A 13,221-nucleotide genomic window follows, 5' to 3' on the forward strand; every position below is an offset into this window, starting at 1 on the left:
ACACGTGTGCTTTGCCTTATGGCACTTAAGTCTAATGACTTTGCTTTCCCAGGATTCTGTTTCCTTCCTCTTGTTCCATCTGACTTCCTCCAGAAGAGGTGTTGTTCTCTCACTGTGGTTATCCAACCTCACCTTTCTTGCAAGGGTCCACCTGCCTACATGGCCACGAGCACATGAACTGAGTGAAACATAGCTCTCCACTCAGGAGTCTGGGCCAGAGCTCCAGTGGGTGGGTGCTTCTTCTCTCTGCATAGCCATTCCAAAATGGGCTAGGAAGAACAGTTCTCTAAGCAACACCACAGTCAGTATCTTCCTCTTCTGCTCAAACCAGAAGCATCAGCAGTTCTGTGACATGTCCTTCTGCTCACCAAAATCTGCTACTCACAGAGCCTTCTCGCTCCCGTGTAATTCAGCGAGAGTAGGAGCAGCCAGAGTCTTGTCATAGTACAAGATTTTATTGTTGTCATGATAATTAACGACTACATACAATGAGCTTTTAATGAGTACCTGCACTCTTTTTTTTTCCTCCCTGTTTGTTTGTTAACTGGGTCATAAAGGAGTTCTGAATGATTTCCTGGATTTACAGTACAATGGAGACCTCTACAGGTGCTTTCCTCCTCAGAGCCAGGCTAACGTGATGTGTACACACATCACTGCAGGTGCCATCGGTGCTCCACTGCTCAGAGTACTTACAGAGTTGTGCAAGCAGCACTTCCAGTCTCTCTGTTGTCAGGTCCACATATTCAATCACAGCTTAGGGCCACCCAAGGCTTTGAGATGCTAGCGATAACCTGCACATTCCATCTGTGCATTTCTTGTTTGTCAAGCTGACCTTCCTCAAGACAGCCATGAAGTTATTCTGCTCTGAGCCAGGAGTTCCCAAGGAACAGGACCATTGGAGACCCTATACACAATGGGCTCAGTCTGCAGACAGCATTCTTAGGACACAATCCAGTGTTATATGGCTCAGACTTGACACTAGGTGGCCTTATGCCATACACATCAGCACTCTTCAGGTGAATTATTTTAATATGCACAAGAAGCAGCTGTTCTGCCATAACAAATATTATTTTGCAAGGACAGACATTTTTCCCACAGGTTTGTACCCCATTCTTCTAAGGGGACCTTGCTGGGGTCAGAAAACTGCAGGGTATGTAGATGTTTCAGATGGAAATGAGTGTTAGCTACTGGACAGGTACCTGAGCCCCATCATTAGCAGCAACAAACATGCCGAGATGCTGAGAGCAGGCACCTGTGCAGCAGGAACAGGACTCGATGGCCTGAGGACAGACAGGCTGGAGTGATGCACTGCCAGAAAACACAGTGGGGTTCCAGCAGCCAGGATCAGATCATAGGTGCTGTTGCCCTTTGGGAAGGCAGTCTCAGCCTTTAGCGTCTGTCTGTCAGTTCTACTGAGCTGCTGCCCCCAACAAGCCTGACACAAGACTGTCCAGGAGCCAAATATCACAGGGTCTCCTCCTAAAGAGGAGAGCATTCTTGGCATGTGCAGCTTCCAACTGTGTGCCATTACAGAAGGAGTCTGATAAACAAGGCAGGAAAGATGGTCCCACTCCTCTGCCAGGCCAGTTCTGCAGGAAATTCCGCACAGTAAGCAGCAGCAGGCAATACCAGCCAGGCAGCATCTGTCACTGATGGAGGCAGGGCTCAGCACAGCCAACTCCACAAAGCAATCTGAGGCAGCATGGATTTCCTCAGCATGGTCACTGCATTGAGCCACACTCAGTGGTGAGTCGTTCCTGCAGCGATGCCTCAGACCCAATTGGTCAAATGAAAACCTCAGAACTGCAGCAACGACTCTTCTTCCACATAGGCTACAGACTGTGAACACTCTGCAGACCGACAGAAAGCATCATCCGGGTGGGTGCCCCCCAGAGCAGGCAAGATGCTGGCAGCCTGCTCCCAGGTCCAGCTTAAGCACATATAGCACCAAAGTGGGTAGTAACCCACTTCTGGAAGCCTCAGCACCATTTAGAATAAAAAATATAAAGCAAAGATATCCTTTCCATTCCTTCTCCCCACCTTTGTCTCTCTGTTTTCCTCTCCCTGCACTTACACCAAGTCTCATTTTGCATAGCAGGGGCCCATCTGGCATTCTGCTCTCGAGCTTTTCTTCCATTAGCTTAAAACCCCAACCAGCTTTTACAGACTGCCCTTACAGAGCTGACTAAGTCCACAAAGCAACCAGAAGAAAACACTGCACAGTGTTTAACTTTCTCCCTAATTGAAGTACACACCTTCCTTTCCAGTTGGCTTAAATATTTATCAAAACATAGAAGAAGTAGCTATGCCTTTCTCTAGGTACAGAGCATCTCACTGCAACGAGTAAATTTCTTTCAAGAAGCACTACTGTATAGTCAAATACATCAATGAGAGAATTCACAAATGATTAAAACACATACACAAAAACCCATCGCTCTGTGACAGCAGGAGAGACATTCAGAAGAAGATGAACCTGCATGACGTTTTGCAGCTTTTCCTCTTTTGGACTGACCAGCAATTACAACTTTCTCAGAGGAAGATATCTCACTTGTGCTTTCCTGATGATATGCAATTTTTAATAGGCATTTCAGTTCAGGATTCAGCTACTGACCAGGAACCCCCATGTGAAAAGCCACCAACTTTAGACCAGCCAAGTGCTTAAGCACATTTACCCTTGCAAAAGCCAGTCTTTCATATACATTTCAGCACTACCACTGTAGTCTCATAAATACACAGGTTTTTTTGTTGTTGTTGTTTTTTGTTTTAATAAAAGGATCGTATTCATCATTTGGTAAAAACGAACTCATGGAACAAAGAAATTAAACTTCCCAGCAATTCACCTAAATTAGGTGAATTGCAAAACAAAGATTGCCAAGGTACCTAACTGTCTTTCCCTTGTAGATGACTAAACATGGAAGAAGTGTCTACAGTTTGCAACAGCTGAAATGAAAAAAGTATCTGGGAACCATCTCCAGTCCCATTAGCATTGGCAGGTATAACTTCAAATGTCAGTGAGAAATCACAGATAGTGTCACCAACATTGGAACCAGTTTTCTTCCCTTCTCCATGAACAAAATCTTCTCTTCTTGCCTTTGCACTTCTTTGTAGGAAAGACGAAGCAAAACAAGCATCTGATAATAAATAACCTGTCTGGCTGGAGTGGAACAAAATCCTTATGCTCATTTCTTTTCTTCTTATTAGAGTGATCACATCATGCATGTAATATGAGAAAGGAGTAAAGCTGTTCTGCTTCCTTGGCAAAGCTCTAGCAAATTTCATAACATAATTCCAGCTTCTGTAGCAACCAGAGTCTTGCTCTGAAATCAGAGTACAACAAGGCAAGGTTTGCTTTAAGTTTCAGGAATGTAATGAGCCACCCTATGATCTTTGGGAGGAGTTGTGTTCTTTGTCGTGAGTGCGCTCAATAATCCATTGGCAGAAAGATGTCCAGCTCCTTTTGAAAGGCAGTCAACACTGCAACAGCAGAATCCAGACAGCTTCTCATCAGCATGTGATGTTCAGAATACAGTTTCATTGTGAAACAGGTGGTCTTTCTCCTCCAGAGCAGAAAGGGGAAGGAACAAAAAAAGACAGAAAAGAGCAGTGCAGAATAATAGTAGGGCTTGAAATGACTGAAAATAGGTGAAAGAAATCAATCCTCCCCTCATCAAATCTGAAGCACAGGAGAGCGTTGAGAAGGCTGCAAGTATTCTCCGCTGTTTTGACCCGCTCATCTAGCAATCTTGTCTAAAAACATAAAGTCTTTCTTCAGAAGCAAATGGAGCCCATCAGTTCTGCAGGAGCTCCATTCACGCCCTCACTCTGTCATTCTCTTTATTTCATCCCATCAGCGAGGCTGGGACATTGCTAGACTGCATGGAGTGGCCCTCGAAACAGAACTGCCTCTTGTTTACAGACACACTGGTAAGCATTTTGATGCTAGGGCTTCACAGCGCTGTCTCTCCCATGCAGACTTTGTAGGGAGATTTCAATTTCCTGCATCTAAAATAGAAGACATCGTAACATTTTAATTAGACAAATTTGAAACCGTAGTAGTCTGAACAGAACTCAATTTAATTGCTTAACTCACTGAAGTAGCCCCAATGAAAGCCACTTTTAGTAACATTGTACTGTGCTATACAACTGGCAGAACAGACAGCAGAAGTATTGAGCATCAGTGCCTTTAAGATCACACAGCAGTGACAAGAACATACTCCCAATGCTCTTGTACAACCCCGCTGTCCTCCCCATCATAAATCAGATCAATTCGACGAGGTTACATATTTCCCATACCTCTTCCTTACGTAGCAGTAGATGATTGCAAGTATCCCACTTGTGAGTATTCCTATGCCAATCCCCACAGCAATGTAGCGCTCATAAGAATTATGCGCGTAGGAATTCAGTGTTAAATGTTCACACCTCTCTCCATTGTAACCTGCAAGGCATCTGCAAAATAGAGATACACCATGTGAAAACTATTGAGAACTTCTGCTCTCTATTTCAGAAATACATGCTGGTTTTAAGTAGCTTTAAACTATGTTGAATGAGTCTGAACTAGGAAGGGTTGGATGTGGTGCTTGGTCAGAGCCTCTTCCTCAAGACTACCAGTTGTCCCAGTCCATCTGGTTTAAAGCTAGCTCCAGTACTGCAGTCACAGCACCAAATACCATCTAAACATACCCTCATAGCAGAGGGTGTGGACGAAGAGTTGTGTGCCCTGCTGATCCTCAGCTGCTGTGATCTCCAAAGTTGTTCAGTACTTTAGAGATACTCAAGCACACCATGGTTCTGATTGGTATGGAAATAGCTGTGAAGTGATGGAGCTTCAGCTGACATCTTCAAATATCCTGGCCTCTTCACAATTCTGATGTGAGATACCATCAAGTCAACACCTCTCTCTCCCCTTTCCTTGGTATTACATTAGCACTCCAGACTTTGCCAAACTTGAAGCCTGAAAAAACTTCACTGGCACATGTAAGCTTTGCTTTGCTGAAAATTAGTCAAATTCCAATAATAACTTGTGGCAGACAAAGAAACAATGCCACTGTTGGCAGTTCTCTAAGAAAGATACTTTAAAGCAATGCTGTTTACTTGCATATGGGTTTCCTCAGTTCGCTGTGGAAAGCACAGAGCCCATTTATGCAATAACTGTGGTGTTCTTCCAGACAGGCCTGCATGAGCTTCAGGAGCCTTGGTTGCTCTGCATAGTCTGCTGTGAACACAGAAAAAGGCCATGTTACATCTAGAAAAAGTACAAAAATGAAAGCATTTGAAAGTATTTTCACAACTCAAGACGAACAGACATCTGCAGAAACAAACTTAATATGTTTGCTGTGATGTGTCTCTCAAGATGGTTCGCACAATGCTGATCAGAACAAACTTCTGCAACATATCAATTTGGCTTTGAGGAAGAACAAATTGCTAATAAGTTACTTCTTAATGAGGAGTATGTATAAAAATGATATGGAAGACTCACCCCGGCTAACACTAGTATTACCCAATGTGCAATCCATCAGAAAAAACATCCCAAAACATCAGGGGTTGAGGATACAACGACAACATATGATTATTCTCAGCATGTTTCCCTGCTAGAATTCAAACAATGAATTATTTTTTTCTTCCAATCCCTAGACAAATCATTGCATTCCTGTCCCTCAGTGCTGCAGCTACAATTTTGTGATGAATAGTTCTCCATGGTTCTATGTCAGCAGAGCGTCCAGTTATGGTTTTAAGTAATCAGCACTCCCCATGTGGCCTCTCTATGTGAGAGTAAGCAAGGGCCACAACTGCTCAGTGTTTAAACTTGAGGGCCTTAGTATTTCAGGGCACTGTCTTAGAGATTACTGATGGCGATTTCCTAACTGAGCATATGCCAACACCAGGCTTCTGTGATGACCACAAACAAAATAATATCATGCAGGAAGGTGACAAGGTCTGCTCAGTGATGAAGCAATGGGGCAGCAGCAGAAACCCTCCTTCTGACTAAGTGCTGAATCAAGCTTCAGAGATGGTACAGTGAAGAACAGACTGTCAGATATGTATGCCTCCAGCCCTTCTGTGGTCAACTCGAGATGTCAAGACACATTTTTCAGGAGCAGTAAGACCAATTCCCCCATTTCCTTAACAAACTCTAGTCTGAGTCATTCCTTAGCCACAATCCAACTGTGTACTCAGCTTGGTGACTTTCTGTCCTTGGCGCAGCTGCATCCCGAACATGGCAAGTGATGGTGAACAGCTGCTCTGTGTTATGACCTGCTGAGGCACTTCACAACTTCATCCATGAAGTTGGTTTGGATATCAAAGAGGTTTGATACTGTCATTACTAATCCAATTGAACACCAGTGCTTTGAAAATAGTGTCCTCCAAAATCTGAGAGAGAAATCTGACTTGGAGAGACTTATAGAGAAAAAAAAATTTCTTGGAAAAGCACAGATGGACTAGCTCCTTGTTTCCAGGGAAAGCTGTGGAAGTGGTAGAAATCAACCTATTTTGAAAATAAAGTTGTTATTGGCTGAGAAAAAGATTAAAAGAAAAAACAAAAAGATGCACTTGTGAATTTTTAAACTAGGGATAAAGCAGACCTACAGCTAGAAACAATGCTAGAAGGTATCCACCAGATAGACATTTTTGGCTGTTACAAAATGACACAAGTTCTGATGGAGGAGCCAAAGGTTATGCCCTATTCTCTGTATTACACCCAGTAACAGTAATGAAATAACGCTACAACTGCTAGCCTGTCCCCATCTACTGGAACCAGCATGCTGTCCCTGCTCAGAAAGCCTCATGCAGGGCAGACACACTCACAACCCTGGATCACGCTCTCTGTGAGGGAACCACCAGCAGCGATGGCACACGAGCTTCAATACAGAGCTCTGGAACTCATTTGGTTGGCATGGGAGCAATGCAAACACGCTCTAGAGATGCCAGCCAAGACACTGGGCTCACTGGCCAAGAGCACAATCAGGAGAGGACCAGGCCTTGGAGAGGTAGATTTAAGGAAGACAAGGCTGATCTCATGAGAAGAGATTCATGATGCTACTCAGTCCACAGGACAGTATGATGAGTATGATGCTAATTGCTGGGGAAAGTACGAGATAAAACACATGGCAAGAACATCTGCAAAGAGCAGCATGCTGAGATCCAGGATGCAGAAGAACTGCAAGGGCTGATTTTCACGATATTGCAAGTGAGAGCTTCAGGGAACAAGCCATTCACACTCATTCATGGCTCTCCTCAGCTTGCAGCACAACAGGGCCAAACCACACAGTATGAAGCAGTTCAACCTGACCCTCAAGTAAAACCTTTCACTGCCCATCCCTGCTGCTCTTCCACCAGGCTCTGAGAAGACATTTACTGCATAGTCATAGTATTGCCCTTAGGTCTCTGCCATAAAGAAAAAGAAATGGAAAAGGTGCAAATACAAGTGTCAGATATGTGGAATGTGCAATTGCCTCTGCTCAGACTTCAGCCCAATATCTCTCCTGGTTTACATCACTTTTGCCAGGAGATGGCAGCCTCCCATCCACCCACTGCTTGGGAAAGCTGCCTTTTCCTGTGGGCAGGAAAACCTCTCTCCCCTGTGGACCGTGGTGGTTAACATGTCTTAGAAACAAAGGTCAGCCCAGAACAGAAACATGACTAGAAAGTGCTGAAGACAAACACTTTGTTACACGGACCACAGCCTCCATAGTTGTCAGTAGAAAGAGCTTTGTCCAGTTTTGGTTGCAAGATCTGATCTTATGTGTACATGAACAAATCCTAAGTGTTAATTATTCTGACATTGCAAAAGTACAAATGATGACCTTCAAAAGAATGATGAGTCTCAAAAACAAAGATTTTCTAACCCATCCCAGAGCATGATGCTAACTCCTATCATATTATCCACCTCGATACTAAGCAAGCTGTTGAACAAACACATGTGCCTTTCAAGTCCCGTGAGGAAAGACAGACAAGCATGCTGTGTAAGCACCTGACAGCTGCCTGCAATTGAGTCACTCAAACAGATCCACCTGGCAAGATATGACACGAAGTTAAAACCTGCAGGTACCTGAAAGCCGAGGCGCGTCAACACAGACCAAGTGGCAACAAGAAGAGCGAGCCACCAAGGCCACTACAGCTCAGCTGTAGAATGAGAGCATCAGAAGGGGAAGAAAGGAGTCAGATCCAGGGTCGGAACCTTCCCTACAGTCACATAGAGGAAGGCTACAAAGACCTCCCTTCAGCTGAAGCTGTGCCTGAAATTCTCCATTCTTGCTTAGCCAGCTCCCAGCCAAGCATCCTCTCCAACCATCATTTTCCCCTGTGAGTGATCCACCTTGAACCTCGAATATTCTGTTCTGTTTTGGGCTTCTCACTACAAGAAAGACATAGAGGCCCTGGAGTGCATTCAAAAAAGGGCAACAGAGTTGTGCAGAGTCTGGTGCACAAGTCTTATGGGAAGCAGCCAAGGGAACTGTGATTGTTCTGTCTAAAAGAGGAGGCTCAGGAAATACCTTATGGCTCTCTACAGCTGCCTCAAAGGAGGTTGTGGTGAGGCAGGGATTGGCCTCTTCTCCTGCATAACTAGTGATAGGACAAAAGGAAATAGCCTCAAGCTGCACCACGGAAGATTCAAGTTGAATGTTAAAAAAAGTTTGTTCTCCAGAAGAGTGCAGAAGTTCTGCAATGGGCTGTTCAGGGAGGTGGTTGAGGTACTATCTCTGGGAGTCTTCAAGGAAAGGGTAGATGTTGTACTGAGAGACACAGTTTAGCGGGAACTAATGGGGATAGCTAGATGGTTGGATTGGATGGTCTCAGAGGTCCTTACCAACCTTGGTGATTCTATGACCATGCAACCTAACATTTCCTAGCCCCGGCACAGCTATACAGGCCCACCTGAGGTGTAAAATAAGGAAGCAGGACATGATCTTGTAGGAGGGATGCAAATGGATTTGTTCTTCCTTGAGCAGAAATGAACCTCCCACAGAAAACTGCCAGCTCCTCCAGTGAGTCCTACCCAGGCATTCAATTTCTTCGGTGATCCTTCTGGCATTTCTTTCTCATCTTCTTGCCAGATGTTTCCAAGAGAAACATTCTCTAACTAGAAGCATGGGTACCTGGTTGATTTGCACAACTGCAACTAGCAGAAATACACATGGAACAATTGTAGTCATGGTTGTGCTCCTGTAAACAAAAATCTATTTGTTAAAATCTGACCCATAATTCCTGCTTTCTAGAAATACTACTGGGTACTTCTGGAGTAACAACGCATATTACTAGTTCATTAAATTCCTGTATGCTCTGAAATAACCAAATCACAGACAAATCATTAAACCAGCACGCAAGTGTTGTACTGCTAAGTCAAACTATTGCTGTCAAAAATCAACAGCAACTTGATTTCTGTGTATATATATATATATATATATATATATACATACACGTGTGTGTGTTTATACTACACAAAGCAATAGCGTAACATTTATAGCACACAGATGAATGCATACGTATCTGTAAAACTGTACCAGTATGAGAAACTAGATACAAGAAGAGAACAGAGCACAGCAGCTTGACTTGTTACAAGAAAAATAAACAGCATATGGATCTGCTAAGAAAACTTGCAAGACAGATGACCTAAAATTAGCACAAGATGATTCGCATGCAATATGTTCTTTTAAAAGTACAAAGACATTAATAAGTATCACAGTTCAAATCCTTTCCTCCTTTACTGACCTGCCAAAACCTCAGGTCCAGATTGCATGGCTCTCCCCAAAGCAGTGACATCATTAGCACCTGAAGTAACATCAAGAATGCAGCTGGCAGGTTAAACACAGCGCTCTGGGCTCAAATGTTGGCAGGTAAATAGCTTGAGTTCACATTTCAGTCAGAATAGAAAGAGAAAAGAGAGCTAACACTCTGAGAAGGGCTGCAGAAGCCGTGATAGCCAAGAGCAAAACTGCAACAAAGAAAAACTCCTGAGTAACAGCAATAAACGTAGCATCACTTTACATTGGTTTGCTGCATTCTCACTTGAGCACATAAAGATTCAGACGGAAGGCAGACAGAAACCAGGCATTACTGAAAAAACAACCATCAAAATTTCAGGCAATCTATCCCAAACAGCCTCAAAATATCTTCTTTTGCTCAGTGATTAATAAACAGAACAAAGCACAAATACCTTCAGTGTTGTTTTTCGTCCAGCTATTCCACATTTCTGTGCTGAGGGATGAAACAGTGAGAGCCGCCTCCTCACTCAGTGCCCCCATTGCTGTGTAATGCAAACAGATGCTGACTGAAACAGAAAACTCAGCACGGCTATTCAAGGTTCATTTCATCCACATAACATTTACTCATTTCGTGCACTTCTGATGCAGTGCAGAAATACAGTATACGAAATTCTTGCCTCAAACCTCCTTTTGCTACAGAGCTACTATTATGATTGAAGGGAAAACAAACATTTTCAGAGTCCCTAAATGCACATCCACTCTGTTCTCCATTCTGTTATCTATGTAACTTACGGCACAGACACCTGCAACATACTACAAACAATGTTGCACCTATTTAACAAAGAAATTTCTCTAGGCCAGGTCTTGGTTCCATTCCATCCTTCCAAACCTTGCCCAGTTTCAAAAAGTAGTGAAACAAATCTGCTTCACATTGCCATGGTTCCCACCCCTACAGCTTATTTCAGAAAGACTGAACTTTTCCTTAGGATAGCCCAGTATACCACGACATGGAAAAGTCCCTCCAAACCCACCTTTCAGCAAAATGTAGATGAGCATTCCAAATGCCATGGCAAGCAGCTGCTTTAACACCTTTGCAACTCTCCTTCGCTGGTGCTCGTTGGCTCCACTTATCTGTGCTGCTGTGTTTTCTCTTGCACTTATACGCCACGAAGCGTCATTTGCTGCTCTCACCAATCAAAAAAAGGTGCGTCTGGCAGCAAGCTCAGCCCTTAGGGCAACCACACATTTATTTAGGAAACTGCTATTATCTAGCACTGGGATCGGGTTTTCTCTTGAAACCCCAGTTTCCTATTACCCGTGGGCATTGTTGTGCATGCAGAGATGTAGTTTTAGAGAGACCTGGCATCTGACAGAGCAGATCAATGATATATGGCAATACCAGAAGGTTGCAAAACAAACAATATCGTGAAAAATGAGATCTTTGGTCCCTCGGTGATAAAGCCTTACATTACTTCTAGGGAGGTGGTCAGCATTCAGCCTGTTGCTTCAGGTGCCAGGGTCCAGTCCCTGCTGTGCTCTAGTTCCTCCTGCACTTCAGCTCCTCCTCATCCAGAAAAGGAATGGTGAGAACAGCCGTGCTGAGACTGAGAAGTGATCAGACAGAGATAACGGTGATATTCCCCATCAGTGACTGCCAGCAAAAGGCTTTGATCACAGCTGGAGCTGTGCAAGGGTGGCCACCTGGAGAGCCGTGCAGATACACAATGAGAGTGATCATGCTTTTTACGTTAAGAACCTGTAGGTCTTTAATACCTGATACACACGTTTCTTAACGCCACTCTCCACAGCCCTAAAAGCTGTCAATTCCTTTGTCACAGGCAGCTCAGAACAAGCAGGACTGCTCCCTCTGCAATGTTGTTACATAGCACTGAGGCACATCACCAGAAAGGTCCAGTTCAGTAATGGAAAAGCAGATCAACAGCCTCAAAACTCTTCACTCTCACCCCAAGAGAGCTGCTATCTTCACTTCAAGTTTCAGTTTCCCCACTGTGAGCTTCAGAAAATAAAAAACTTTTCACAACTTAATCTTTTCTTTAGCCAAAACCTAATGACAGATGCTCTAGCAACTCCGGTCAGCTTGAGTTCTCCCTCTGCACCAAGCTCTTTGGTGATGTATGGGATTCAGTGTAACCACTTCATAAGCTCAGGGAAAAAACACAAGCTGGTTATGCACACTTTAATTATGCGTTCTGATGCTCATGGGCTGCATTCCAGGAGGCTTTTCCCTTCCTTCTGTATCCTGAATGGCTGCATGCCTGCACATTGATCGAGTGCAGCCTGCGCACTCCCCACTTGCCAGGACTGGTGTTTGTGCTACCTGCAGATCCTTTGCTATCAGTCCCAAGCAGGGAGCTTCCTTTCAACATACTTCTACACAATGGGAGTTTAATCCAGTGTGAATGTGAGCAGTGGCTCTGTCGTTGGGCAATGCAGTGGGTGTGGCAAGAAGAGGGCAGCAGATGAGGCTATGGCTGTCCCCACCTGGCCTGATCCAGGCACACGAGCACTTTGCAGGCTGGAAATAAGAATCATAACCCTTCTGCAGATTGCAATGGAGAACAGATGCATTTGGCAGCTCTGGAAACAACTTGCCACTAAGCGAAACCTTGGTCCTGCTGGCTTTATGTCATACTAACTCACTCGTGGGAGGTGAAAAGAGAAAAAGCTGAGGATGCACTATAAGCTGCTGGGAGGATATGACAGAGGCAGACTCATTCCATTGACATAAGCAAAGTGCCTCGAGTTGTTATTCCACCAAAAATGCAGACACTATTTTTAGCTAAAGCAAAGTAAATGAACACAGATTTGGAAAAGCAATGCAAACAGGTGAATTAAAGGTAATGAATGAACACACAAAAGGCTGCTGTTGTTCCACTCTTTAGATAGAAAGGAAAAAAAATCCAACCCAAACTGTATCAAAGTATCTCACAGAAAGGTTAGCAGAACAGGCAAATTTTATTCCATCTGAGCCAGTGATGGGTTAAATTATCTGAGCATTATCTGCACATGCACCTGGATACCCCTAACATTCTCATAACCCCTCATTTTGAACAGATACACGGGTGTCTGCACCATTGATTCCATACACTTAGTAATGGATCTGTCAAGCGATTCTGCAAAAAATGTATTTATGCAAAACTCTCAGAGCATCAGAAGAAACAAGCAGCACAGAAGCAATTCTCCATCTGTTTTTTTTTTTTTTATTTTGGTATGCACTTTTTTTTTTTAATAAACAGAAGTTGTATTTAGCCACACCTTTTTGTATTCTTACTTTTTGAGTAGTCTTGAATCTACTGGCAATCACTAAAGGCTCTTGATTAAAATAAAGTTACCCCAACCAAGATAAAAATATGGAGACAGCAGCCCAAAGTGACCCCCCACTGGCTTCAATGGGAACCAGGGTAGGCTCTTCAAGTTAATACATCATATGCATATTAAAAGTGGCATCCTAGCAGTAATGTGACTCTGACTCTTACACTGCATAAGACTATTCTGAATC

The 13,221-nt window shown here is 43.8% G+C and overlaps 1 protein-coding gene across 4 annotated transcripts; it reads right to left on the reverse strand.

Moving 5' to 3' along the window:
* Nucleotides 1–412: 412 nt before the first annotated feature.
* Nucleotides 413–13,144, reverse strand: EPGN (epithelial mitogen). 4 transcript variants are annotated; one of them, XM_052682159.1, is made up of 6 exons: nucleotides 11,169–13,144; nucleotides 10,154–10,243; nucleotides 9,709–9,768; nucleotides 5,092–5,212; nucleotides 4,294–4,446; nucleotides 413–4,002 (listed from the first exon to the last, which is right to left on the reverse strand). In XM_052682159.1, the coding sequence occupies exons 2-6, from the start codon at nucleotides 10,239–10,241 to the stop codon at nucleotides 3,948–3,950; spliced, it is 477 nt and encodes a 158-aa protein (XP_052538119.1). In that variant the 5' UTR covers nucleotides 10,242–10,243; nucleotides 11,169–13,144; the 3' UTR covers nucleotides 413–3,947. The 4 variants fall into 4 exon arrangements, with proteins under 4 accessions (XP_052538119.1, XP_052538118.1, XP_052538117.1 ...); XM_052682158.1 differs by having other exon boundaries at nucleotides 5,092–5,209; nucleotides 10,733–13,144; XM_052682157.1 differs by having other exon boundaries at nucleotides 10,733–13,144.
* Nucleotides 13,145–13,221: the final 77 nt, after the last annotated feature.

This window comes from Tympanuchus pallidicinctus, unplaced genomic scaffold (genome assembly GCF_026119805.1).
Source record: "Tympanuchus pallidicinctus isolate F22 unplaced genomic scaffold, pur_lepc_1.0 scaffold2, whole genome shotgun sequence".
In the NCBI taxonomy this organism is placed as follows: Eukaryota; Metazoa; Chordata; class Aves; order Galliformes; family Phasianidae; genus Tympanuchus; species Tympanuchus pallidicinctus.

Excerpts from the sequence above, each read along its gene's own strand:
- EPGN (XM_052682157.1), bottom strand. The coding sequence starts at position 10,769 with ATGGCATTTGGAATGCTCATCTACATTTTGCTGAAAG. Across the intron at positions 9,769-10,153 it reads GACGAAAAACAACACTGAAG|GTGCTAATGATGTCACTGCT; the intron begins GTATTTGTGCTT and ends ATGTTACTTCAG. Across the intron at positions 5,213-9,708 it reads TGGACCTGAGGTTTTGGCAG|CAGACTATGCAGAGCAACCA; the intron begins GTCAGTAAAGGA and ends CTGTGTTCACAG.